The 27,156-nt window shown below is 32.0% G+C and overlaps 1 protein-coding gene across 1 annotated transcript in view; it reads left to right on the forward strand.

The window, feature by feature from the left end:
- The first annotated feature begins 1,513 nt into the window (after nt 1-1,513).
- Nucleotides 1,514-27,156, forward strand: part of LOC113393122 (probable 2-oxoglutarate dehydrogenase E1 component DHKTD1 homolog, mitochondrial) — a 27,957-nt gene continuing 2,314 nt past the window's right edge. The window contains exons 1-18 of the mRNA XM_064216424.1: nt 1,514-1,775; nt 2,644-2,770; nt 7,991-8,156; nt 8,440-8,656; nt 9,746-9,907; nt 10,686-10,759; nt 11,514-11,627; nt 12,078-12,191; nt 12,625-12,732; nt 13,139-13,296; nt 13,717-13,852; nt 14,274-14,405; nt 19,018-19,120; nt 19,621-19,778; nt 20,313-20,469; nt 22,175-22,377; nt 22,867-22,987; nt 23,833-24,021. Coding sequence (XP_064072494.1) covers nt 1,655-1,775; nt 2,644-2,770; nt 7,991-8,156; nt 8,440-8,656; nt 9,746-9,907; nt 10,686-10,759; nt 11,514-11,627; nt 12,078-12,191; nt 12,625-12,732; nt 13,139-13,296; nt 13,717-13,852; nt 14,274-14,405; nt 19,018-19,120; nt 19,621-19,778; nt 20,313-20,469; nt 22,175-22,377; nt 22,867-22,987; nt 23,833-24,021 — 2,560 coding nt within the window. The 5' untranslated portion in view covers nt 1,514-1,654. The remainder of the gene's footprint in view (nt 1,776-2,643; nt 2,771-7,990; nt 8,157-8,439; nt 8,657-9,745; nt 9,908-10,685; nt 10,760-11,513; nt 11,628-12,077; nt 12,192-12,624; nt 12,733-13,138; nt 13,297-13,716; nt 13,853-14,273; nt 14,406-19,017; nt 19,121-19,620; nt 19,779-20,312; nt 20,470-22,174; nt 22,378-22,866; nt 22,988-23,832; nt 24,022-27,156) is intronic.

The following is a 27,156-nucleotide window of genomic DNA, read 5'->3' on the forward strand; positions in this document are numbered from 1 at the left end:
AGATCGTTAAAAAATAACGATTTTTAGTCGACAACATACATCCGCAAAATTCGTATAATCGAGTTATTTCGATACAAAATCCATGTAATTTAGTGGTTAGACATTTCAGCGGGCGGCCATCTTTGACATTTACAGGTGCGTTCAAAATTCAATGACATGACAATTCAACCGGGCGGCCATGAAAGTAGCAGTAAACGTTAAACAGCGGTAGACTCGATGGAAACTTATCCACAATAAATTATAGATCAAAGTTTATGAATAAACAAAGGATAAACCGTATTTGTATAGTTTTATTTATTTTAACCGATCGAAGCCGGATTTTCAGCTAGTTTCTATATAAAAAATAAACGTACAAGAATGTTAATATTTAATATACACTTTAATGCAATACGTTCTTCATAAAAAATAGGTTAAGTGTTTTACTGGCCAGAGTGAAGATCGTTATCACTCATTCTACTTAGAACTTCAAATTCTAATTAATTTTATAATGAAGCTATTTAGTGACGTGATGGCCCAGTGGTTAGAAGACAGTGAATCTTAACGGATGAAACTGAGTTCAAACCAGGACAAGCTCTACTCAATTTTCATTTATCTATTGCTCGGCGGTGAAAGAAAACAACGTGATGAAACCTTCATGGGGTGGATGAGAATCTCACGTGTATCGAACGGGCATTGGTGAAGCGAGGTTGAATAAGCTCCAAACTCTCTCTAAAAGGAGAGTAGTACTAACTTTACCCGCCATTCGATTTTTCCTTGATTCCCTACTACAGAAACCAGGGAAAAATCCAAATTGCGTAATCCATTGCACGTCGTCTAGGCACCAACGTAGTTCAGACAAAACGCAACATCAACCACATGGGCAAGGTGCCGCTAACGCTTCCGTCCTGATAATTACAATCAACAATAAGCGTGTCCGACCGGAGAAGAAAGTCGATATCGATGAATTGAAGGTCATTTGGAAGCAGATACAACTTTAACGTTGGCATTAGTACTGATAAGAACATTTATAAGAAGTAAAATTATTGTTTTATTCATGCTCACATTATAAAACATTTTTATAATTTGAGTCTGCGTTAATTTGTTTATAATTCATCTCGTGCTCGGCGGTGAAGGAAAACATCGTGAGGAAACCTGCGTGTGTCTAATTTGAACGAAATTCTGTCACATGTGTATTCCACCAACCCGCATTGGAGCAGCGTGGTGGAATATGCTCCATACCTTCTCCTCAACGGGAGAGGAGGCCTTAGCCCAGCAGTGGGAAATTTACAGGCTGATTATTATGATTATGATTATGAGTCTGCGTGTGTATGACTCTTAATTTTCATATCAATTTGTACAATTACAGATAAAAAAGGAGAAAATATCAACATGATTAAATGCATAACCTTGACTCCTAATATTATTTGACATATTTCTTATCAAAACATTCGTCTTATCAAACGTAAGCCGCCAATCAACAACGAATCTTAATAAACAACACAATCATCATTCGAAATTCAAATCTATTTCTGTCTCCTTCATTACAACGACAGTACCGCACTAAACGTAGAGTAGACCACTCCCGCGCAGAATGTTTTAAAATTGTGTAACCTTGAACGGAACGGAATTCAAAATAGGCGTGTTTTTTAATCGAATATGAAATAGTGATTTGAAAATGAAAATGTTTATGTTAAACAAAGTGCAAGTGAGACAGGTGATGAGATGGAAGGATCGGGTACATTATCATTCAGGAGCGGGTGTATTCGGGCATCGACCGCGGGAGTTGAATGAAATCGGTACGTTATCGAGCATAAGTTACTTGAACTTAACGATCGATTAGCTAAGTTTAAGTGAATTATTTTTGCATTATTATCTATTAGATATTTGACGACAATATCATACAAAAATTAGTTATTAAATTTATGTCGCTATCGATAACAGAGATTATTTCAATGAGTACGCAAATACAAAATAAATACAAGGTATATTGTAATATATTCTTGTACGATGAACATTTATATTGACATTAATAAAATGCAAAAATATGTATGTGAGCTACGATTTACAGATTATAATGGCATTTAATTCATTTGAGTTTTTGGAAAGTAACTTATTGAATGTTTTGCTCCATACAATTGGCGAATTGGAGCCAAAAGTCACTTGGATTTGAACCGAAAGGACTGTTGCTTTATATAATATGTATTGCTAGTTGTCTCTCGCGGCTTAGCTCGCGTTTTAAGGGTAGGTTGTCAGTTATTTTATTTTAATAAACAAGCACAGTTAAATAGACAACGTTAGAGAGTAATTGAACGACATTATAAATGAATGTTATAAAATTGTTACTTATAAATTTTATATTTGTCGTTTGTAGAAGAATAATAAATGTCAGACGTATTTTATTATTAAATAATACACACATGTTTACTAATATTAAAAATGCAAACGTTACTGTGTCTGTCCGTTTCACGGCCAAACTGCTGAACCGAATTTGATTAAATTTAGTATGAGACAAGCTTCAACTCCAAGGAAAGACATCAGCTATTATTTATCCATGACAACCGACAATCGATGCCTAAAACACGAGCGAAGCCGCAGGCGACATATAGTTTAGTATATACATATACTACGTACTACTGGTTCTTAATGTCATTAATATAACTTTAGACACACCACAAGAAGTGTTAGCGAAACGTTACGAGAACTGTCGCGCGCAGAGACTAGTCGACGCGTATCGGACTTACGGACACCTACGAGCTACCATTGATAACGTCGACTACAAAAATGAAAACAGGTAAATTCATAGATATCACAATAGTAATTCAGGATGCCGAAATTGCCCGGCGGTCCGAACAGGTGAATCTTAAACGATACTTGCGGATTCAGACCCAAGAGTTATTAAATTTGTATAATTTGTGTTTATATTTTATCTTGTGTTCGGGGCTTACTTCACTTTTCTATAGGAAGAGAATAAGACGAAAATATAATAATTATAAAAAAAGATAGAAGATACTTTTTATTTAAAAAAAAAATAATGATGTGTAGGCGGACGAGAAATTTGGCTGCCAGATAGTGGCGTCGTGAGAAATATTAACCATTCCTTACAATACCAATGCTTCATCTCGGTTCCCGATGTTGGTATAGGGAACCGAGATGTTATATCCCTCGTGCCTGGCTACACTGGCTCACTCACTCTCTAAAATGGAACACAACAATAGCGAGTATTATTGTTTGATGGTAGAATATATGTTAAGTGGTTGGTTCCATCCCCGATTTACCTACAAGCAACAATTAAATAAAATTGTCTCTTCAATTTCTTAATTTAATTTCTTATCAAAATCAAAATATACTTTATTCAAGTAGGCTTTTAACAAACTATTTAAAGTAAAGCTACCACCGGTTCGGAATGTAGATTCTACCGAGAAGAACCGGCAAGAAACTCAGTAGTTACTCTTTTTCAACATCCAAAAATACAGTCATGTTAGTTAAATACAATTATATAAATGTATGTTATGTCTCCTGCCTGGAAGTCAACAAGCATTAACTCCACGCTTTTTTATCATTAATATAATCTTGTATCGAATAATATGCCTTATTTATCAATGTATTTTTACAATTGACTTGAAAATTATTAAAATTATGAAACGGCAAAGTTAAAAATGTCTGCGGAATTTTGTTATAGAAGCGGATACCTTGCCCCAAGAATGATTAATTTACTTTGCGGAGTCGGAAACTTGGCGTTCATATCATGTTTGTCATCAAGGATATAGTATTTAAAAAAAAGCACTATGGCCACAAATAAAGTAAATGGTTTCTAAAGTTCTCTTAAAGTAATATAAAACAAAAGAAGGACAGATATTGTGTTGTAAAGAACATTGGAAATAATGAAAGGCCATACAATATCAAGAGTTAAGGAAAAATGAGGTTTGGGGGTAATCAAGTGCTAATTGGTTTTTGCACGTGACAGTATCTTTTACGGCACATGTAGGTTAAATCACAATTTTATCATAAATCTTTGTATACACCATTCAGCATTTTTATTGAATTCGAGCCTGTGTTTAGAATCCACGAATGTTTTGCTTAACAGAATTAACAAACCCTTGATATTTGGCCATTATAATAAAACAATTGCTAGATAAAGCTGGAGAAAGTTAGAAGGACTTACTAATGAGCAAACCGAGTGTCTTTCGAAAATATGTAAATATTACTCGGTTTTAGTAAACGCGCACGCGCACGCACACTTGTAAAAACACACACACTCACGCAAATACGCACTCAAGCACGCACGTACACGCTCACACTCACATAAACACGCGCGTGCCTACACACACGTATGTTGCATGTAATATAAAAAGAAAAACGGAAAATAATAATAATAATAAAAAAATGTAATTCGAATTTGTTTATTTATAAAAAATATAATACATGAAGAGCGAGGCGTTCTGACACCGATTTCTTATCCTTAATAGAAGACCTCTGCCTAAACTGATACCGTTATACATTAATTAATTAAATATCATTTAATCACATGCACCATTACTCCATATCGACTGGGTAATTTTTGACGTCATAAGTTAATTAAAATTAAGACTCGTGTTACTGAATTTCTATTATAATAATTATAATAAAGATAATTCATTTAGTACATTAAGAAATTGAGACATAATGAAAAATTTCATTAAGTCAACGACGTTATAATTATAATGAATAATAAATTTGTTATACGCTAAGATTAAGACGGCAAGGGTATCTAATAAAATGTGATTAATTTTCATCCAATTGTTCGTATCAAAACATATGTATCTGTACGCTTATATTATTATTATTAAACTTATATCATATGTATATGGCTATAAACATTTTTAGGACTGATCATTGGTTAGCGGCTCCTAATAAAGTTATCTCTTTATACAAAACATTGCAAGATATATATATTTTAAGCTTATCATTAGATCAAATAAAAAAACTTAAAACTATTTAAATACTTACTTCCTGCATACGCAATTGAGCCTACTGGATCATGACAGAATTACCGGTTTGGAAACAGAGGTCTGTATTGTAACTTCAATAAGTTACAAGAATTTATACTCAATTGTTGTATAATAATGTTTGTCCTTGTGGTGTTAAAAGCATCACCGGCTGGACTTAGTACTCAAACTCAGCCGAGTGCATACAGGATACGGGATTTACGATTTGAATGATGACATAGCACTATTCAGAACCAAATTTCGCATAGAAAATATTTTTACAAATACGCAAAATATGAACAAAAATCCAGAGATTGATACATATTATACTAACACTGGATTAGTAGATATGTAGTGTTGCCAGAAGAAATATGCGGATATATGAAGCCGCATTAATAAAACACAAACAAAACTTTGACATCTTTATTCCTACAAATATAGTTCAGCGTATGTTTTACACAGTAATTGATCGTTTTGTTCCATGCCAATCTAACCGTCAAGAGGATTAATGAAATTAGAGAAGCAACTAATATTGCCTTTACAGATAATACTTCAAAAGAGGCTTTGATGTCAAATCGTCCTTATAACTAATGCTTGTATATTCCACATATATGTAGTCGTCCTAACCGATTTCGGCAAGGTGCCAACCTCACACTTGTTTGGACATTTCTAACTTCCAGATTCCGGCCTGTAATTGATAATATTTATAGGTTCAACCTGCGGTTTAAACCCAGTACCCCATAATCTATGCCCATATTTCTAGCAGCTAGGCCAAAGAATCAGACAACTACATTTATATTTGGTTCATATAGAGATTTTGATAAGCACTAAAACTTTAAAATGAAATAAAACAACCTGCCTGGGTAACAGTACCACGTTTTTATTTTTTATTATAAAAACTAATGCTTGAAATCCCAATCAGCTGTTTGTGGTTTTCTCGCAGGCTGTCCCGAACGGCAGCAATATATTCCAATGATTTTGCGTTTCTTTGACGTACAGGAACTGCTTTATCGATTACCAGCCCGGTTGTCTGGAATGTATGCGTTAAACGATGGATGTAGAGTGTAGACTCTGCGGAACGGCCACGAGTGCGATAAATTGGAACTAACGCATGGAAGTTAGAAAAAGGAGCATTGATTTTTTAAAATAGATTCCAATAATTTAAGCGCTTTGTTGACGCGTTCCTTATTCCTCGGTAAAATGTCAAAACTAAAGTATTTTGACAAATTTGACAGCTGTTACTTTATCAAGATGGCCACTGAATGTTGTTAAGTTCAAGCTCGTTGAAAACCCTAGAACAACACATATTTATTATAGGATAATCCATAGCAAACCAATCAAACAATAATTCAGCGGCCACACTTCCATTTTAAAATATTTAAAAACAGTATTGAACAATAACTAACACCATACAATTACTAACGTAAACATATTATTATTTTTCCTTATTTGTTTTCAACGCTCCCACACTGATGAAAACGCATTAGTACGTATTAGATTGGACTTTGGATCTACACTCCGAGGTTAATAATTTGTTTATTAAATAGATGTTTATTAACAAATTTTCATAACATAATTACTTCTACTGGATAGAATAAGGGTTGACATAAAATGTTTATATTGAGGGACAAATACACAGGTTTTGGGCCAGGACCTTCGCTAGTGCACGCAGAACACAGGCGAATACTGGACGAATAGTTTAGGAATGGATTGAGGACAAAGATAAAAAAAAATAAGATTATTATTCACCACAGTGTGGCAGCACCATTAGATATATTGACCCGCTGTGTGCGGTTATCTTAACCCCCAAGGGATTAACAATGGAACCCGAAGTCGAACCAGCACTTATCACTATGCATCCCATTGGGATTCCTACGCGATAACGATAGCTTTTTATTATTTGACATCAGCGTGTCCCATTGGATGTTGGAAATGTTTATATACAGATAAAGCTTATTCAGATGTTTTAAGTTATTTGTTTTAATCGTAGACGTAGACAAAAACTCGCTTACCCATCCGCTTCGCTGTGTAATAATAAGTATCGAAAACATTTTACAAAACCACAAAAAATATATTTGTTTATTATCTATATTATATTATTATCTATTTGTTTTATAATATTAATTGAATACTATTTTAATTGAATTTGACTACCTCGTTAGTCGAGTGGCTGATAAGGCCAGAGATCCCGAGGTTTTGGCTTCAACCCCAAAAAGTAATCGGGTTTTTCTGTCGAAAAAATCTCAGTATAAACTCGAAGTCTAAGAATTGAGAGTGTGTATATTACCATGCCCCAAAAAACACGCACAGCCTACCTACGCCTGAACTCTTGCCGGTCGTGTCGGATTTGCCGTTCCATCAAATTATGATTCATCTAGACACGCGGTAGCGTGTCAAGCCAAGTTCAAGTAAAAGAACTGGCAATATTATTATAATTGACAAATTATTAGAGTGACGGAATGGAGAGTGTACATGTGTTTATAACTCAAAAATTAAATTTTGATGAATGTCTAAAGAAAAAACTTTTGTTTTTTTATCGAACATTTCTATAATGAACTTAAAAATAATAATTAAGCTGGCGCCATAAAAGTAAGAAGAGTCTTATAACAATTGCGTTTTAATTGATTTTTTAACTATTTGTACCAATAAAGTCGTGATCAATATTGAAAGTTTCGCTAAGTAAAGTTATATTTAAAAATATCTTTTATTTTTTCCTTTTTCAAAAACAATTTAAAATAATTTTCGAAACGATACTATTTAAAAAAAAACTAGTGGGTCGCCCGCGAAACTTCGCGTTTGTTCAACAGATTTTTAGAAATTTCGAAATCTATGTTTTAATTTCATTTAATTTAATTTTTAACTGACGTCACATCTACGGCTGGAGCTCTTCAAAATAAGACCATAACAGATCTTCTACGTGCAGCTATTCCATAATCACTGGGACAAAAATCGGCTTACGCTATTAATGTATAAGATAGTCAAAGAAGTATTATTTTAACTAGAACAAATAAAAATCATTATATCTTATTCCATAAATCGTGTTTCAGATACATCAAAGAACTTGATACAACGAGATACGGTCTATCCAGTCAAGATTCAGTGGACTTGGGTTTATTGTACGGCTACAACGGCAAACAATCCGCAAGCGACTTAGTCGAACAATTGGAGAAAATTTACTGTGGACCCATTTCTTACGAGTTCTCATACTTAGAGGTATTGCGTTAATTAAGATTAAAGTTACTTCACGATCATCCCTTAAGATTAAGCCAATAACTTTGCAAAATTTATAATAAAACTAGTATCGCTCGTAACTTTTATGAGTAAATTTTGCAAATCAAAAATAAATATAAAATATATACATTTAGGGATTAATCTTTATAAATGTTTTTAAGCTGTTGCGATCTCGAGCTGTTTGTTGGACTTTTATATCAAAATAGTGACTAAATCTGTAGACAAAATATCGACCAAAACTGATAAACCACAAATATCCTTTCAGACGGAAACCGAACGAGAATGGTTTGCACAACGGATTGAATCTGGCTCCGATGTCATACACAAAGAACGTCAGATTGAAATACTCAAAGAATTGCTTCACTCACAAGTATGGGATAAGTTTCTCGCGACCAAGTATCCCACCGTGAAGAGATACTGTGGGGAAGGAGCCGAGTCATTGTTTACATTCTTCTCAACATTGTTGAAACTTACTACCTCAGGTAAGCCAAAATCGACGGAAATTCTATTTAAAAGTAATTACTATCAAGATTTGTTGGTTAATTTGTTTTGCTAAGAATAAATAGCATTTTAATTATTTAAAAAGTTAAAGAAACTGCAAATGTCGCACTCTGATATAAAATTAATTCCAATTCCATTTATTCTAATAAAATCAAATCAAAATTTACTTTATTCGAGTAGGCTCTTGTGAGCACTTTGAATCTTCATTTTACACAATCAAATTAAATTTGAAGCTACCACCAGTTTGGAATGCAGATTATACGGAGAAAAACTAGCAAGAAACTCAGTAATTACTTTTTTCCGATAGTCAGTTACTATTAATATCAGTTAATGCCAGTTGTATATACGACACTCCAAACTTTTTTAAGAAAATCCATTTCATGCAAAATAATTATTTACTCTTTGACAGATTTATTTATTTTGGCAAAAAAAAATCGTCTTTAAGTAATTTTATTTGATCATTGGAAACGCGTCGCGAGGAAACCCCATTGGATGATTGCTTCCATTTCTATTAAGAAGAAATTGAAAAAAAAATGTGTAACTCAAAGTTCTATTGGGTTACGAAATAGATGTTGCCATTTCAATGTATTTTATTAGTGTCCCAAGAATGCAAGTCTCTCAGATTATAAAACAAAAGGCAGATAGAGCGCTCGGAACATTAAAGTGAAGCAACAAAAGAGAATACACTTCCCGCTATTGATTGCAGTCAATAATTATCAAAATTAAAGTGACAGCGCTTATTACAAATTAGCAAAAAGACGTGTCGTTTCGCACTTCCGGGAATGTGAATCCGCTATAGATTTTGATATCAAGATATTCCTTCCAAGCGCCACCCATGAGGAATTGTATCAGGAATACAATAAATGATGATGATGGTTATGGCTACAATAAATCCTGCCTTTTGTATGTTCTTTTAAACAAAAAAATATCTTTAATAAACTGTTATTTTTTAGGAATTTATTTAATGAGGTGATCAGGTTATGTTAAAACAAGTTCTAAAAATATATTAGTTCTTAATATTCATGAATTGATTTTTTGTTACCATTTCTAAACTTTAGTATTATTTTTAGAAAATGTGGAGCATATAGTCTTGGCAATGGCCCACAGGGGCAAACTCAACGCTTTGAGCTGCTTACTAAAATGTCCGCCAGTTAAAATCTTCCATAAACTCAACGGTAACCCAGAATTTCCTGAAGATGCAAATGCCGCATGTGATATACCTACCCATTTAAGTGAGTACAGTAAATAGGATTTTCTTCATATAATTGATTTATCGACCACTTACCAAAAATTGTAACAATTGCAACTGCAATTCCATTAAATTATTATATTATCATGTATTTAAGATCAGGCCTTTAAATGCTTCCCAAACTTCTAAACTGTGGACTGCTACTTAGATTTTATCGACCAAAAAATCTGATATATTTTTGTTTAAACCGTCCTGGATCCAGCCTTGTAAGCTGACCCTAGACCAATCACGCAGACAATCTTAAGCATATAATTATTCGACGTTATATTACGTATGTTAAAAACAGAATTATGTGCGAAAAAGTGAAATAAATTAGTATAAAATTTATTTACATAAGAATTATTAAAATGAAGTCCTTAATATGAATTAAAAGTATAACTCTTGACCGCATGGAATGCTGGTAAGAATGCTAACAGCATTTCCTCGTTGAATCGCAATGTCGATCCTCTGGGCACAAAACGAACCAACCCTCCTGTCACCAGTGGAGGCAATATAAAATTGTTAACATTTTTATGAAATATTAAATTAAAGAATACGAGGACAGCTGTGCGCTATCTACCGCGTTAAATTTGATTTATACATGCATGTTTCACTATTTGTTAAATCGCTCTGGTAGTTACTGAGATTGCCGCAATCAAAAATAAAAAATTGAATAGTAGGCACTGAACATTCAGAAAAAAATTAAATTGTGTGATTTTTCGGCGATAACAGAAATTTGCATTCGAGGTGTGAAAACACTCAAAATGAACTTAATGTTACAGGCGTATCCAGCGACATCACAGTTGAAGGGAACACTGTTCGAGTTTCTCTCATAAACAATCCGTCCCATTTAGAAGTACGTAATAAATATTAAAATTTGCGATTTGCGATTTTAAAATCGTAATACGATATATCTTCCTTTTTCATGTGACAAATATTGATGGCAGAAAGAGATATCGACATTTCACCTTACTTTGAACGCATGTAATAACGACTATTTACGAGCAACAGATTTAGATAAATCGTTATATTGTTCAAGCATTTTGTGACGAATCAAATTTCTCTATAATTGTTCGCTCAGCATGTAAGCTACAAATTCCTCTACAATGTAGAATTTAATTAAAATATATTCAGCCATTTCGATCTGCTGACATATATATGTAATAAATTACGGGAGACTATTCTAGACATAATTAAAGTCGCTTCAAATCGCATAAGTTTCGTGTATAAGAGAACGTCAAGCCAGCTTTTTATGAACAATTAGATACTAGTATTCTCTTACTTTGGAATGTTTCCAAATGTTTCTATAATAATATATTTATAACATTTAAGCCCTTATTAAAATTTAACAAACAAGGTTATTTTTTACGAACTGAAGAGAAAATCGTAGTGATATGTTTTATTTTTGCGTACTTATTCGCAAATCGATAGACCGGATAAAAGTTATAATTTTCATATACACTAAATATAAATAGTATAAAGCGCTCTATTTAAATTGTTGTAAGCTATATAAAATGTTTTTCTTATGATGTAAAAATATCTCTGTAATTAAACCCATAATATATCATATTATGTAAAAAAAATTTATAATCACATAATTTCTTTAACAGGCAGCAAATCCAGTATCAATGGGTAAAACTAGATCTAAACAATTTATGCTGAGAGAGGGTGACTATTCGCCGGACGGATCGTCAAAGTTTGGCGACAAGGCTTTAAATGTACAGGTAAATAAATTTAAGTATACGTTAATTTAAACCGAGATAATCTCCTAGTTAGAACACTTGAATTCTAGCTTAACATCGCGAGTTCAAACCCGGGCCAACCTTTGAGAATTATATGCTTAATTTGAGTTAACAATTCATGTCGTACTCGATCAGAAAATATTACGAGGAAACCTCACAAAGCACGTTTTGGATAAAAACTTACATTAAGTGTATTTAGGTCCAAACCTTTTCCTTAAGAGGACTTTTACTATTACTGCAACACTCGTACAATATACTTATTTAGCCAGAGAAATAATTATGAAACTTTACAGAAGAATTTCAGACAAAGACAAGACAAATTTCGTACTTGAAAAAATATTTCGATAAGCACACAAATAATACTTTAGGAATTACGGGCGTAAATTACCATTAAGTATTAAATAACTCCATTTCTTACCTTTTTTTTCTAAGATCCACGGTGATGCAGCTTTCACTGGTCAAGGAGTAAACCAGGAAACCCTGATGTTGTCTCAAGTACCGCACTTTGACGTCGGCGGTTCATTGCATGTAGTAGTAAATAATCAGGTTAGTAATGTATCAATGAAATTCACTTAAAGTTTAAATTAAAAGTTTTCATTAAAATGTTTGTCGAAAATTAAATCTTATTAAAAATACTATCTATATAAAAACATATCTTATCATTACAAAGTTTGTCATTATTATTAATATTATTAAATGTCTTGTTGATCGAGTATCTAAATATTAGGCTACAGATGTCGAGGTTTTGGTTTCAAACCCCAGGTTTTTCTATAGAAAAAATCCTAATAATGCCCGACTGGAAATAATTAACATACTATTCCATGACATAATCTATCTGAATACAATGTTTATTTACTATCGCATATTGAATTTCTTATACTAAATATAAAACATGTATCTCATGATTTTGACAAAACTATTGAAGCATTTTTCGACAAACATAAAATCGGCGAGGGAAAATAACAAAATTACGTTGTAGGTTGGATTCACATTGCCAGCAAATCGAGGGCGTTCCAGCCGATACGTGACTGATTTGGCCAAATCAATAGCTGTTCCCGTCATACACGTCAATGGTGATCATCCAGAAGTAAGCATACATAACACTACCAAATAAGTAACAATAAAAACGTTCAATAAACACCATTATTTAGTATTTTAAAGGTGTCCAAAAATTTTTTACAATTTACTTTTCATTATTCTTGGTTCCCAATGCCTCAAAATATACAAACAAAATTATAGGAATTAATTCAAATAAAATTTTACTAAATTTTTCGCCGAACTAATTTTATTCTCACGTGGCCCAAAGTGGTATCCCCCGTGTCCCAAACAAAGTCGGAAGTCGGCACGACCAACAAAAAAAAAAATTCGTCCGTTTTTTTAGTAAAATATACTATGACATTGTATTTCTAGTATCCATACAAATTTATCGTCAAATTCTGGAAAAAAATGTACTATCAGTTTCCATACTAATCTCACTGGTGTCATTATTTCAGCTCGTCGCAAAAGCAACAAATATAGCTTTCGAATATCAAAGAAGATTCCGTAAAGATGTGTTCATAGATTACAATTGCTACCGTCGCTGGGGACATAACGAGCTTGATGAACCGACCTTTACAAATCCATTACTGTACAAACTCATACATAACAGAAAGTAAGGGTTATAAATATTTCCAAAAATGCTCGCTTTTTTTCAAAGTTTACATTATCATATCATATCATTTTAATACTATTTTTAGTATTTGTAACTACATGGTAGTTAATTTATACTAATATTATAAGTTCGAAAGAAACTCTGTCTGTCTGTTTGTCTTTCAAGGCCAAACCACAAGATGAAACTTTATTTTGAAGCAAGTTTCAACTCCACGAAAGGACATTTTTTTAATTTATTGCTTTTGGTTGTAGAAAATCTAATGAATGGGTGGTACTTAGCCAGACAGGCACAAAGCCCTACCACCAAGTGTATCTAATTATATATATTATGACCTTAATAATTAATTATTAAAGCAAAATCGAGCCTTTCAAATAAGTAATGTCTCCAAATGACTACTTATGAATAAGAGATCTTCAACAGATCAATACCAGACACATACACCGAGAAGCTCATCTCAAACGCAGTGCTCACTGAATCTGACGTGAATAATATAAACATGGAATATACCCAATATTTGCAAGAGCAGTACGAAGCAGCTAGTTCTTATACGCCGGAGGTAAGTTTTTAAGAAGTTCTTTGGTATATTTAACTTTTGTTTTTGCTCTCTATATGTTTATCTTTATCAGAAAAAAATGACGGTATTCATATTTTTAAGTCATGCGCTAGAAATATACCTACAACAAACAAAGAATTATACTTTACAAATGATGTTTCTTTTTAAATTCAGATTAGATTATTAATGTCTTATTGCTGTATCTAATTAATATATTTATGACTCTAGGATAGTATATAATTTATAAAAGTAAATTGTTCAGATGATGATGACAGTTTTAATTGATAAATGTAAATACTCCTTAAATCACGAAATTTTTATTAAGTTTTTGATTTTGTAGCACAAAATAACTTTCGAAGCGCTTATTATATTATTCTCAATTGAATTGCCCGCAAATCCAACCAAGATTTTCATACATTCTCAGGTGTCATATTTCCAAGACCAATGGTCAAATATGTCGCCAGCACCAAAAGCCGTGGAAGTCTGGGATACCGGCGTCAACAAAGAACTATTGAAACTGGTTGGTCGAGCGTCTGTGTCTACGCCTGCTGATTTTGTAAGTAGAATTATTAAAATCACTCTGTTGTATTAAAGAGCATTTATAATGACGACCCAATGCTGTGAAATTCTGGAACTAAACTACGGCGGTATTCCACGAATATTTTAGGAAACAAACTGACAATCTAATATCATTTAAATGTGTTTTGATTTTGCCTTCTTCTAATTTATTTGCTTACATAAGTTATATTATCGGCTCTTAAAAACTCAATAATTTCATAACAATTAATGTTGTCGTACATGAAAAATACATACTAACTTTTACGGAACATTTAAATTTTCAAATTCACAAAGCTCGTCGAATTTAAATATATTTTTCCAGTAATCGTTTCATTTAATATATTTATGAAAAGTATGATTTGACTTTTTCATGTGAAATCCTAGTCTGATAAAAAAATACAATTTGTAAACTGTCCGTGACGTCATGTAGCATTTTGCCCTAATTTTGAATGTACGTGAAATAGCAAATTATATTATGTCATATTTAGGGGCGCCCAACCCTGTTTATAAATGCATTCAGTAAACATTTACTTTGATATTAGAGTCTCAATAGTAGTTCTAACCAAATTCCAACGCTTTTTGCCAAAACGAGTTTGCCAACTACATTTCAATGATAAATAAAATAAATTTTAAATATTAATTTTTGGTTGCAATTCCAGACTTTTCAATTTCATTTTACCTTTTAATTATGTGTGTGAGTATGTTTTAATGGCTCTTCATGTATGCCTGTAAAAATATTGTAAAGTTTAACCCAATTTTTTTTCTTATTTTAGGCGTGTTTCTTAAAGAATTCTCAAAATCCGAAAGGATTTCGTTTAGTTTTACAAAATGACTGGCAAAAATTTAATTCCTAGGATTAAATATGCATGAATAAATGTTATAACATTAATGTCCAATGAGAACCATATTATTACGAAAGACATTAGCCGATAGGAAGATATTTCATGTCAGCTCAAAGTAGGATTATTTTCTTCCAATATATGTATATACGCAAAATGTTTTGGATTCTTAAGCTTTAATTTCGCAATGTAAAAGCAACGGTGGCATTTCTCAACGTTGACGAGCTAACCGCTTACGATATGTTCAACTGTACAACTACATATATGGGTGTTGAAATATATGTGTTTTTTTACTTTTTTATATGTTGTGAACTCATATCGAAGACATCCATAAGTACACACACAGGGTTAATAACTTTACGTATATTTCGAGGCACAGGAATTTAAGTACTACTGAAAATGTTTTGACAGAAAATCCCGAAAATTTTATTAACCCGATCCGGGTCCTCCTTTTTGAATTCAGGACCTCAAGAAAGTAGCGTAAGCTAGCCACTAACCACCAAGGAAATTATATTAGATTTGATAAAACATAAATCAAAACGCATATTTATTTGTTAGTTGCCCTATGCCTTCTGTTAGGATATTCTGCGTACATAAGCGGAAATACTTACATATATATATAATTGATACCTAATATGTATATATCTCAAAAGCTTAATGTGTTCGCTATGTCACAATGTACTGTTAATTACAGAATTGTAACTTCTGCGTATACGAAGACTACGACTACGATTACAACTTAAAATATATTCATAGAAGGACACCCTTTCAATAAATAGTTTTGGTCTTATTCTGATGGTAAAAACATCTCGAAACGAACGATATCGGGGAATTGTAGGGAACAAAACCATATTCTTATCTCTGAAATAAAATTACCTCTCCAACTGGATCGCTCAAGGGATATATATATATATATATACATAATCAGAATTTTCTATTCTAATAAAACTATACGACATAAATGAATAGTTTTCAAAATATATTTATTGTTTATATATAAAATATTTTTAAAGCATTAAAGTCAAGTAGAACTAAGCTTTAATGTTTTTGTATGAACAATATTTATAATTTCAATGTTTCGTAAAAGCATGTTAATATTTATATTAGAAGGAGTAGCAGTATACAAACCTTTGATTTATATAACTTTATTATTTTATAGTATAGGTAGGGGAGCCCATGAACCACCTCATCAGTTGGCTTACCATCGTAAGTGGTCACCACCGATATAACCGAAATGACCACCACAGACATTACCACTGTTATATTAAACATTTCTTAGCCAATATATATAACAATAGCCATAGCCGATGCGCCACCAACCTTGGTAGCTAAGATGTTAACCTTGTGTCTGTATTTGCGCTAGCTCACTCACCCCTCGAACTGCGCTCGACAATACTAATTATTGAACTTTGGCGGTAGAATCTCTGATGAGTGCTTGGTACCCAAAGCTCTTCTAACAGATAGACTATAATAGTACATTTCGAATATATATAACACCGTTAAGTTTTAACTTCCGGTAACGCTTTCGCCAAAATTGCACATTTAATACAATTAAATATACTTACTTTATTTTGAAATAATTATATTTTAAAAATTATGAATTATCTAAACCAAGTTATAAATTATATGTACTAAGAATTTAAGTTGTGCAACTAAAATTCTTAATGAATTTAAAATAGCAGCTCACATCTAGAAAATATATTCGATTAAAGTAATCACTATAGTATAGCTCATACAAGCCTTTAAATGAAAATAAATTAATATAAGTAATAAGGAGGAATTTGAACTTTAAAACGACGTCGGTACAGTAGGAAATCTTTTGTACAAGTATTGAAAACTTTAGCTTTACTCCTTGTGCCGAGAAAAGTTTCTACGTAGTTTATTGTATAAGATACAACTAAGTTACTGGTAACGTTACAGTTGACACTTAAGAAATAAAAAACTATCAATAGTAATTGCACTAAAATTTTCAACATATTTTTTTTTAGTTTTGTAAATATTCTGGGTTAGAAATTTCCTCAAAAAAATCCTGATTAAATATCACTATCTAATTCTATATCACTGTTTAAATTAATAATTTACATTTATACAAAAATAAATGATTTAAATTTAGAACCTCCGAATATAAACTAGTAAAATGCGCAATCGCGGCAATTGTAAACAATTTGTTTCAAAGTCATTATTCACGAATGATGCATTACTATGTTAAGAATTGTGATATTACAAAACAGCACGTTTTCTAAAATTATTGAAACTTTAATTATTTTAAATAAATTCTTAAGCTGTAGCAATTTCTGCATTTCGTTTTAGAATATAATTTATTTCCAACCGCATTGGACGATGAGCTCAAAAAATATAAAAAGCAACCGCTTCTTCATTTAAAAAAATTAATTGGAACGTGCCTTCGAATTTCAAATATATTATTAAGTTCGGTTTTATAAACGATTTTATTTGTTTTCCGTTTTTAAAAATCCTAGAGCTATGATAGTATAATCACATAGTCATAATTTTAAAAAAATCTGACATTTTAAAAATAAAATCATGTGAAATTTTCTCTCAGATTGCTCGTCCTAAATATTTTATTCTGACTTATCATGTTGAACAATTCTAATTTTAGGAGTAAAACACTTTGACGTGCCCATAATTAATTATTCGAAGCCCTAGAGGTATTCTGTAAGAAGAATCGAGTTTCTTCTATCTCTTAACTCACCGCAGAATTCGAGCGTGAAATGTCAGAATTAAGTGCGACCTTAACTATAATAATTGTACTGATATATGTATCAAAATGGCGTTTAACCGTAAGACGGTTGTCAAAATTTCAAGAGTGAGATACTGAAAGAAATGAATCTTGTAGAATCGTACTGCATTGAAATCCATGTATAAATTTCGCGTAAAAAGTTTTTAACGCAATAAGGTTTCATTTCTGTCTCATGTTCTTATTTGTAACAAACTTTTATCGTAGAAGTAATACCAACAAATCATTTACTTGATATAAAGAGTTGACAATCTCGAATTTTGATGGCGTTCGTCCCTCGTTGACGTTCGTTAATGAAAATGTCCTTCCGGGGTTGTGACTGTTTCAATTACCTACTATTCGCTTTGATGAAGATCTGTATTGTTCAAATATATTCCGTAATTGAAGTGTATTTATCTAGAGAAAGGTGAAAAATTCCAAATTATAAAATTTTTTTAAATATTTGTTACCTACTAGTTTATGTAAAAATATTGTGAAATTTACTCAAAAAAAAACCATGATAAATTCATCGCTGTTTAAATCTTTATAATACGTATTTATTTCATTTCATCACATTCTTTAAATGAAATATTTCTTAAAAAATAAAAATGTGCGTCTCGGGACGCCCGACAGAAGTGATAACTGAAGCTAATCTAAGTTGAACTATTTAATATTGAAATTGTTTAACTTGAGAAAAGCTTACTTCAGTACTTTAATTTTATGTATTAATATGAAAGTGTAGGGAAAGCTTATTTATTAATAATTTTTTTTATTGATTATAAAATATATTTCATTCTTAGCTATAATTCTTAAATATGTACATTATAAAGCTGTGTATATACATTACTAGTATCATTATTGCCTGCCTAACGCTGCCGCATGCGTAAGAAAAAGGGAAGCCAAACAGACTGGCTCCGTAACGCGTTACGTAACGAAGCTCTTTCCCCTCCCAAAAGAAGTTATCACTTCAACAATTCATTAGTTTACTGAATAATTTAATAATATCGTCTCTCGTACTTTATACTAATTTGTTTCAGAATATCCATGCACATCTTGCAAAAATGCATGTCAAAAATCGTCTCAAAAAAATTGAAGACGAAAAAGAACTAGATTGGGCAACAGCAGAGGCTCTCGCATTTGGTAAAGAACATTATTTATATCGTAGAGTGGATGAGAGGAGATTCCTGCCATAGACAGAAATATATAGTTCTCTCCGTTCAATTTATGTGAATTTGTCGTAAAGGAACAAATAATTTATCCCTATACTACTTATACATGGTAAGCGGAAAAGTTTCGCACATGTAAATTAAAGCTTTACTGATTGATATATTTTTGAATAATGTGATGTTAGTATAGTATAAAACAATCAGTATCGATTCAAGTGAAACCTCCCTCAGTACTGTATTAATACGTATTTCCGCGCGCCCCATAACTTTTTCATATACATATTATGCACGTTTTTTTTAATCTCTTATAAAATCTCTAAAAGTGCTGATTTAAGTTATTAAATGAACGATATTTTTTTTTAAGTGAAAAGATCCGTAACCGCGTTGGCCGATTTTTTATTACAAGGAACCATTGCAACACGTAAAAACAGTCGCTAAATAACATCATAATATAATCAAGTTCGTTTGATTCAGGATCACTCTTGATGGAGGGTCGTCACGTACGTATCAGCGGAGAGGACGTTGGTCGTGGTACCTTCTCTCATCGCCACGTTATGCTCATTGATCAAGAAAAGGAAACGATACATATTCCTCTAAACCACATACACGAAGATCAAAAGGGATTTTTGGAAGTAAGTAATTATATTCTTAAAATTAATTAGTCAAAGAATCACTGCACTTCTAAGGTATTGCGAATATAGCATAGAAAAATCATTATTTATATTGGACGAAAATTTTTAAATTGAAACAACACAAATTTTGGTTAGTTTTTTGTTAGTAATATACTAATATTTTTTATATTCTGTAGTCTAAGCACTAAGACTTTCCTTGTACCGTTCTTTACGCTCGTGGTTGATCTAAAAATCATGAGGTCTACGTCCAGGTATCAAAGTAATTCCCAACAATAGCCCGCTATGCAAAAGATGGCGCGTTTATTTATTATATGCACTATTTTATCTGAAAAAAAAAACGTAGTTAGCAGTAAAAAGTGCCTTACTTCTCTGCGCCGCTAGTGTCGGATTGCCATCGGACAATAAGAGGAATTCAGATGGTGAAAATATATCAGGGCATATCTTTAAGCACCAGCTGCATAATTCGCTAGTCTCTATTGAATAAATGATTATTATAGTAATATTGATATTAATTAAAAACTCAATTATTTTAAGGTGGCCAATTCCATATTATCCGAAGAAGCAGTATTAGGTTTCGAATACGGTATGGCTTTCGACAACCCAGAAAACTTGTATATTTGGGAAGCGCAGTTCGGCGACTTCTACAATGGAGCTCAAATCATTGTTGATACGTTTATAGCTTCGGGGGAAAGTAAGTACTGCATATATTACTTCATATTTTTATAGGGTTTTATGTAAAGCAATGAGTTCTTACCATACTTATCTCTTGACAGATATTCTACCTGCAAATAGCAAAACTTAGTATTGTTGTGTTCCGGTTTAGTTCCCAAGGTTGGTAGCATATTGTCGATGTTAGGAATGGTTAATATATCTCTAAAACCGACGCGATAATATTAATTGCACACAAGCTTACTAGTAACATGTATTTGCGTTTACTAAAATAATTATGTATGCTAAGCTATGCAATTAAAATTGCCCGACGACTAGGGACAAGCCTTATCTCTTGTTAAATTCTTCTGCACTAGTTGGCATTTATACAATTAAACAGGTTCAAGGATTACAAGGAGTTCTTTTACCCCTACTATTAACTATTTACTTGGTCGAGTACGAGATCATTTACAAAACAACTAGAACTAGAATAATAAAACGAACAGATACTTGGCATGACTTAAATTCACCCAATCTGATAAATCTGACTAAATCCACGTAATCTTTTTAAGCATATCTATTAATACAATTTAGAATTTATAAAAAAAAACAAAACATGATCATATATAAAATAGATAAAATATATATTTTGAATTGTATTTTATTATTTAAGTAAGACCAGATTGTCCGATCGTCCAATCATGAACACGTAAATGTCGTAAATCTTAACCATGAACACGTGAACAATATTTAAAAGTGTCGAGTAAAACTCGGCGGTGAAGGAAATTATTGTGTAGAAACCTACGTGTATCGGATGAAAATCTGCCACCGCCGTGTCCACAATCCATCATCTCGCATATAAACTCAAAACCATTTTGTAATGTGACCAGTAGTGAAAAATGTATCGCTAGTTTTTTATTTAAACACATGTATTTAATTAAAAATTAACCGATTGTAATAAAACAGAAATTGATTACTTTAAAGACGAAAATATATTATTTAAAGCCTGTGAAAACTTTATAAGTGAATACATGTTCAGAATGTTATTACGTTTCAAAAGCAAGTGCCGTTTCGGTTGAGGCCTTTGAAACTTGGCAAATATCCTAACGATGTGAATGAAATGGTAAAATATTTTTTAACGCGTCATATAAATGGTCGTCATACGTTTTCTACGTTTAGCGAGGCATTGAATTGTGGGACGTGTCAACCGTATTGTGGGGCATGTAATCCACATTAAAGAATCGTTTATTGAACGACAGGGTTTGGGGTTTGAACTAAATTTTCTCTTTGTAAGTGTCGAGTAGATACATCAGATCAGTTGCCATTTCAGGGTTACTAAATAGTTCTCATTGTAGCTACTGGTTAGTTTTCTTTATATGCATTCAATGATGCCTACCGCGTTACTAAGTTGAAATATTAAACGTACTATTCTTCGAACTTCTAACAAATTACATGATTATTTTGGTGATACCAATTTTTACCAAATATTTTATCTATAAATGTTAATAATTAGATAATTTTTTATATGTAAAGTACATATAAATATTGGAGAAATGGTAGTGGATTGGAACTGCTTTCCCGAACTTTACACTTTCTTTCTCTTTCTCAGACAGATATAGATAGATAACACAATTATTATATGCAAATTGTAGTACAAGTAAGCGTTTGATAAAATTGGGCTTCATCTTTTACTTTCAATCGTATTAGTTTGTTTAGTGAAAAATAAACGTATACATTTTTTTTCATAGCAAAATGGATACGAAGCAATGGCCTTGTAATGCTGCTACCACACGGGTACGACGGCGCTGCGTCAGAGCATTCGTCGTGTAGACTCGAAAGGTTCTTACAGTTAAGCGACAGTTCAGAATCAACGCCCGATTCGGAAGATGTTTGCCTGAATATAGTGAACCCGACCACGCCGTCTCAATACTTCCACTTATTAAGGAGACAGGTATCGTAATAAAAAACATATACATATATGATTACATAGAGAGCTATAACACAAAATTCCTAAATAATATGAAATAATAGACACATTGCTCATATTATATGTATATAAGTGTGTATATTTATATGTTGACTCAATCTCGTTACTTAATCCCGTTCGAGCGATTTTATCGATGAATAGTATATAACTTAGAAATATAGATAAGTAACATATAATTTACACCGAGCGAAGAAAGAAGATGTTATTTAATACATTAATTATAAATAACAACAATTCATCCGTATGTGTCTAAACAATTCAGCATTAGAGCAATAACTAGAAAAAATACAATCACTGGACATCCTATGAATATTGACTCGTCAAAGAAAAAAGTCAAATATCCCAACTATCTTTGATACATGGATATAAATACCTATTATAGTATAAATTTCATCTTCACCGATCTTTCGTTTTAATTGTGAATTTAATTTAGTAATTTCTTATTATTCATAGGTGGTGCGCAATTATAGAAAGCCATTGGTTGTAGTCGCACCGAAAATCCTACTGCGGTTAACTGATGCTGTTTCGCCTCTATCTGAGTTTGCACCGGGAACACACTTCAAACCAGTTATCGGTAATAATAATAACAATAATAAATAGCCCTACTTTAGATGAATGTTTATGTTTGAAAAAGAACACCAATAATTATTGAAACTCATTTAAACATATGACGTTAAATTATGAATGTTGAATTTAATTTAATTGTTTGAAAGTAATTGAGTCTCTTATATGAACGTTCACATTTAAAAAAAAAGAAACAAAATGTGTGCTAAAGATTAGAAATAACAACATTGTATAGGTAATATGAATGCACATATTTGGTATGAAACTTAAATAAAACCCCTGCGAGTTCCTTAGCTGGTTCTTCTCAGGTTTGAGGTGCTTTTTTCCAAACAGATGGTAGACTTTTGACAATCAATGAGAACAGTCTCGTGAACAAGACATTCGTAGATAATTTCGAAATATAAGCTCCACCAAATAAAAATAAAAAACATGGTAAATATCCCGTTTTAAGTACTTGTTTGTGTTTAAAATTCATATCGTGCTCAGCGGTGAAGGAAAACATCGTGAGGAAACCTGCATGTGTCTAATTTCAACGAAATTCTGCCACATGTGTATTCCACCAATCCGCATTGGAGCAGCGTGGTGGAATATGCTCCAAACCTTCTCCTCAAAGGGAAAGGAGGCCTTAGCCCAGCAGTGGGAAATTTACAGGCTATTAGTGTATGTAAAAAAATACTTGTAATAAAATAACCACGTTAATTTAAAATCTTATATCAATGAGAAAGTATCTTGCTTCTCTGTTAAATAAAGATTTTGATTTTTTATTTTTATTTATATATTATATCTAAATTCCATGTAATATAAAACGTATATAGTAAGAAATATTAACATGATTTTTCATATTTTTATTTTCAGGTGATTCAATTGCTAATCCGCTGAACGTAAAACGAGTCATACTCGTTAGCGGCAAGCACTATTACGAACTCAACAAGGAGAGAGTTAAAGCTAAGATTGACGACGTAGCTATTATAAGGGTTGAGTCACTCTCGCCTTTCCCACTACAAGCGCTGCAGACTGAACTTGCGAAATATAGCAATGCTAGAAGTAAGTATTCATTAGAAGTACCCAACTTAATTGGTGGTTAGAAGGTGTTACACCTCCAACCATCAGATATTTTTCCGCCAAATAGCAATATTCAATATTGTTGGGTTTCGGTTTAAAGGGTAAGTGTCAGTGTAACTACAGGCACAAGTAACATAACATCTTAGTTCTCTAGGTTGGTTTTGCATTGTCGATGTAAGGAATGGTTAATATATCTTACAACGCCAATGTCTATGGGCAGAGGTGACCACTTAATGTCAGGTAGCTCATTGGTCCGTCCACCTACCTCATCATAAAAAATATATGTTTATTAATATTGAAGAAAACAAAAAAAAATTTAGGACTGAGAGCTTTATATTGTGTTTAACGCTGCTAAAGTCAAATAAAGAATGTATGTAGTCTCATCTCGCCGACTATCCCCTCCCCCCCCTCGCCGTTATGACCCCCCTAAGGGAATAAACATTTGTATACACTTTCGAAAATATTTGAAATTATATACATTATACATATATTAGCCGACGTGAACGAGTAACGTCTTCAAATGTTTTATTTTTAAAGTATTTGTTAAAGGAGGCAAAGGTAACAGTTGATTCAGTATAATTAGTATATTATGACTGAAATAATTATTGGTTTGCTAAATAAATAAATCTTTTTTATAGTAGGTTAAATAATCTTGTGTCGCCCGCAGGTCATTTGCACAAAACAACAATTGCCTTTCTATAAATCGTATATATATATCTATTATTTCCGACTAAGTACTTAGTTTCAATCACATTTTAAAAATAAAAGTTTATACTAAAATTTTATTGCTTTAAAATAAAATTTGTTCAGCTCATATCGCGCGCTCTTAAGAAGATGCGCCGAATGAAAAAAACTTAAATGTTCTTAACATTAAAAAAACGAGATATTTCTTACTCAACAAAGTACTGAATTGAGATATCTTTGAGATAACTAGAAAAACATTGAGAAAATGGTAAATACGATTAAATATCTTTAAATATCTATATCATTCGTCTGTACCTGTCACTTTCAATGAAATCTTCCTAATCGACTAATTTTGATGATCTTTTGTCTGTATTTAGCACTTGTCGCTGACACTGTTCAAAGACATTAAAAAAAAAACGACACCAGCAGATTGCATTGAAGTAAAATTCGCGATAAAGATTAACTAAAAGATGATTTATTCTTAAATTGAACTATGACAAAAAACACAAAAAATTTGTAGTGGACACAAGACGGGGTTTTTAAATTGAATATCTAACGGAAGTGACGTTTCAACCTACACGTCGGTGATAAGTTAGGTAGCAAAAACGTAATTACCATAACCTAAATTGGCATACCCTCTCCCGAGGTCCGTGTCATTGCCACAATCTCATATCCGACTCAGCATCTAGTTTTGCATCACGAACGAATCACATTTCAGTCGTAATAGCAAACTGCATTGCTGTTGTAGTAGCAATACATCTGTTAAGAATTATCATAATAAGTATCATAATTTAGAACGATTAAAAGCTACGGGTCTGAACTTTCATAAGATTATACAAATATTGAAGAAACTCCATAGAACTTTAACTTACCAGAAAAGTTGATTTATAACCCTACAAGTATATTAGAATTATATTTAGATGTTAGTAAGAAATCATGCATTTGGAATATCATGTTTTCTAATTTCGATTATTTTAGATAATTTATTCTAGTTGCGTTTGTTTTAAATGTTTGGTAACATAATATTTTTGATCACCTATCATAATATAACATGCCATTAAAAGTTTAGCTTTGTGATATAATTTCTACACTTTAATGTTACATTTAAACAACAATTAAAAATAAAGAGTATAATGATAATTTATAAGATAATCTTAATCTGTAATGTAAAGGCTTATTTTTAATTCACGATTTCCATCAATTACACAAAACTCTAGAATAAGCGATAAAGTAATCCCTAAAAGTAAGGAAATTGGATTAACTTGTAGCCTTTAAACTGTTACTACAGTTAATAGAAGCCTTCTGGCAATGTCTTGGGATTGCCAGAAGATCCTAATCACACTTTATTTTAAACGTTATCTCGTTGCGATCAGTCATGTTCGTAAATACGATGTTGCCGATAAAGCTGATGCACAAGATTTATTCTGAAATATAATTTAACTTATTTTATATTAAAAACGCGGTATATTATATGTACGCTGCTTAAACATCTATCTCTTATTGTGCCAACTAATTAACTTAGTACATAACTCTGTTGATATGATTTCCATGTTGCGCGAAGAGTTTGCATTGTAAAATTGACAAAGCAAACTCTTTTCAAGGAACAACATGTTTTAGCATCATGTTGCAGAGGTGATTAATTACGCAGCTTAAAATTATTAAGCAAATAGTAAACAATATCAGAATACGTGGGATGTAGTACTCGGTATACAGGCGTCTATGGAATACTGACAAAATGATACGATAAATAAAATCGTAAAATTTTTATTAAAATATAATTGTATTATTGATGTTATTGTCAATTACTGTCATTAAAGCGGTTAATTTATCAATTACATTTCGTTACAGTTAACGTACTAATGCGAAAAAAGATATATATTATAGTCTAAGACAGCAAAATACATATAAAGTATTTGCATAGCGATAATTTTTTTTTATATAAATACAAATCCATTATCTGTCAATAAATATTATTTATCATAAACTCCTACATAGTGGTTATGCTTTCTACCCGGCTAATAATAGATATCATCCACTCGCCATAATATATTCTACCCCCAAGCAGAAATACTTAGTACATTTGTGTTCTTGTTTGAAGGGTGAGTGAGCCACGAGTACTGGTACTTAGGACAAAGGATATAACATCTTAGTTCCCAAGGTTGGTGGCGCATTGGCGAAGGAATGATTAAAAATTTTGTACCTAAAATTGTTTTGTACGTTATAACTTAAAAAAGTATTTTTTTTTATTATTAGTAAAACACCCATAGAAGAGCTTCTATGGCGTACAAAGTAGCGAATTTGCATTTGCGAAAAACAGGAAATAGGAAAGGCGTCGATTACATTCCTTCCTCCAGTGCCATTTCTTTCGCAAGTTCAACGGAATAAAAAATATTATAATAAAATATATATTAGATATTCAAGTCAATTACTACT

This window comes from Vanessa tameamea, chromosome 12 (assembly GCF_037043105.1).
Source record: "Vanessa tameamea isolate UH-Manoa-2023 chromosome 12, ilVanTame1 primary haplotype, whole genome shotgun sequence".
NCBI lineage: Eukaryota > Metazoa > Arthropoda > Insecta > Lepidoptera > Nymphalidae > Vanessa > Vanessa tameamea.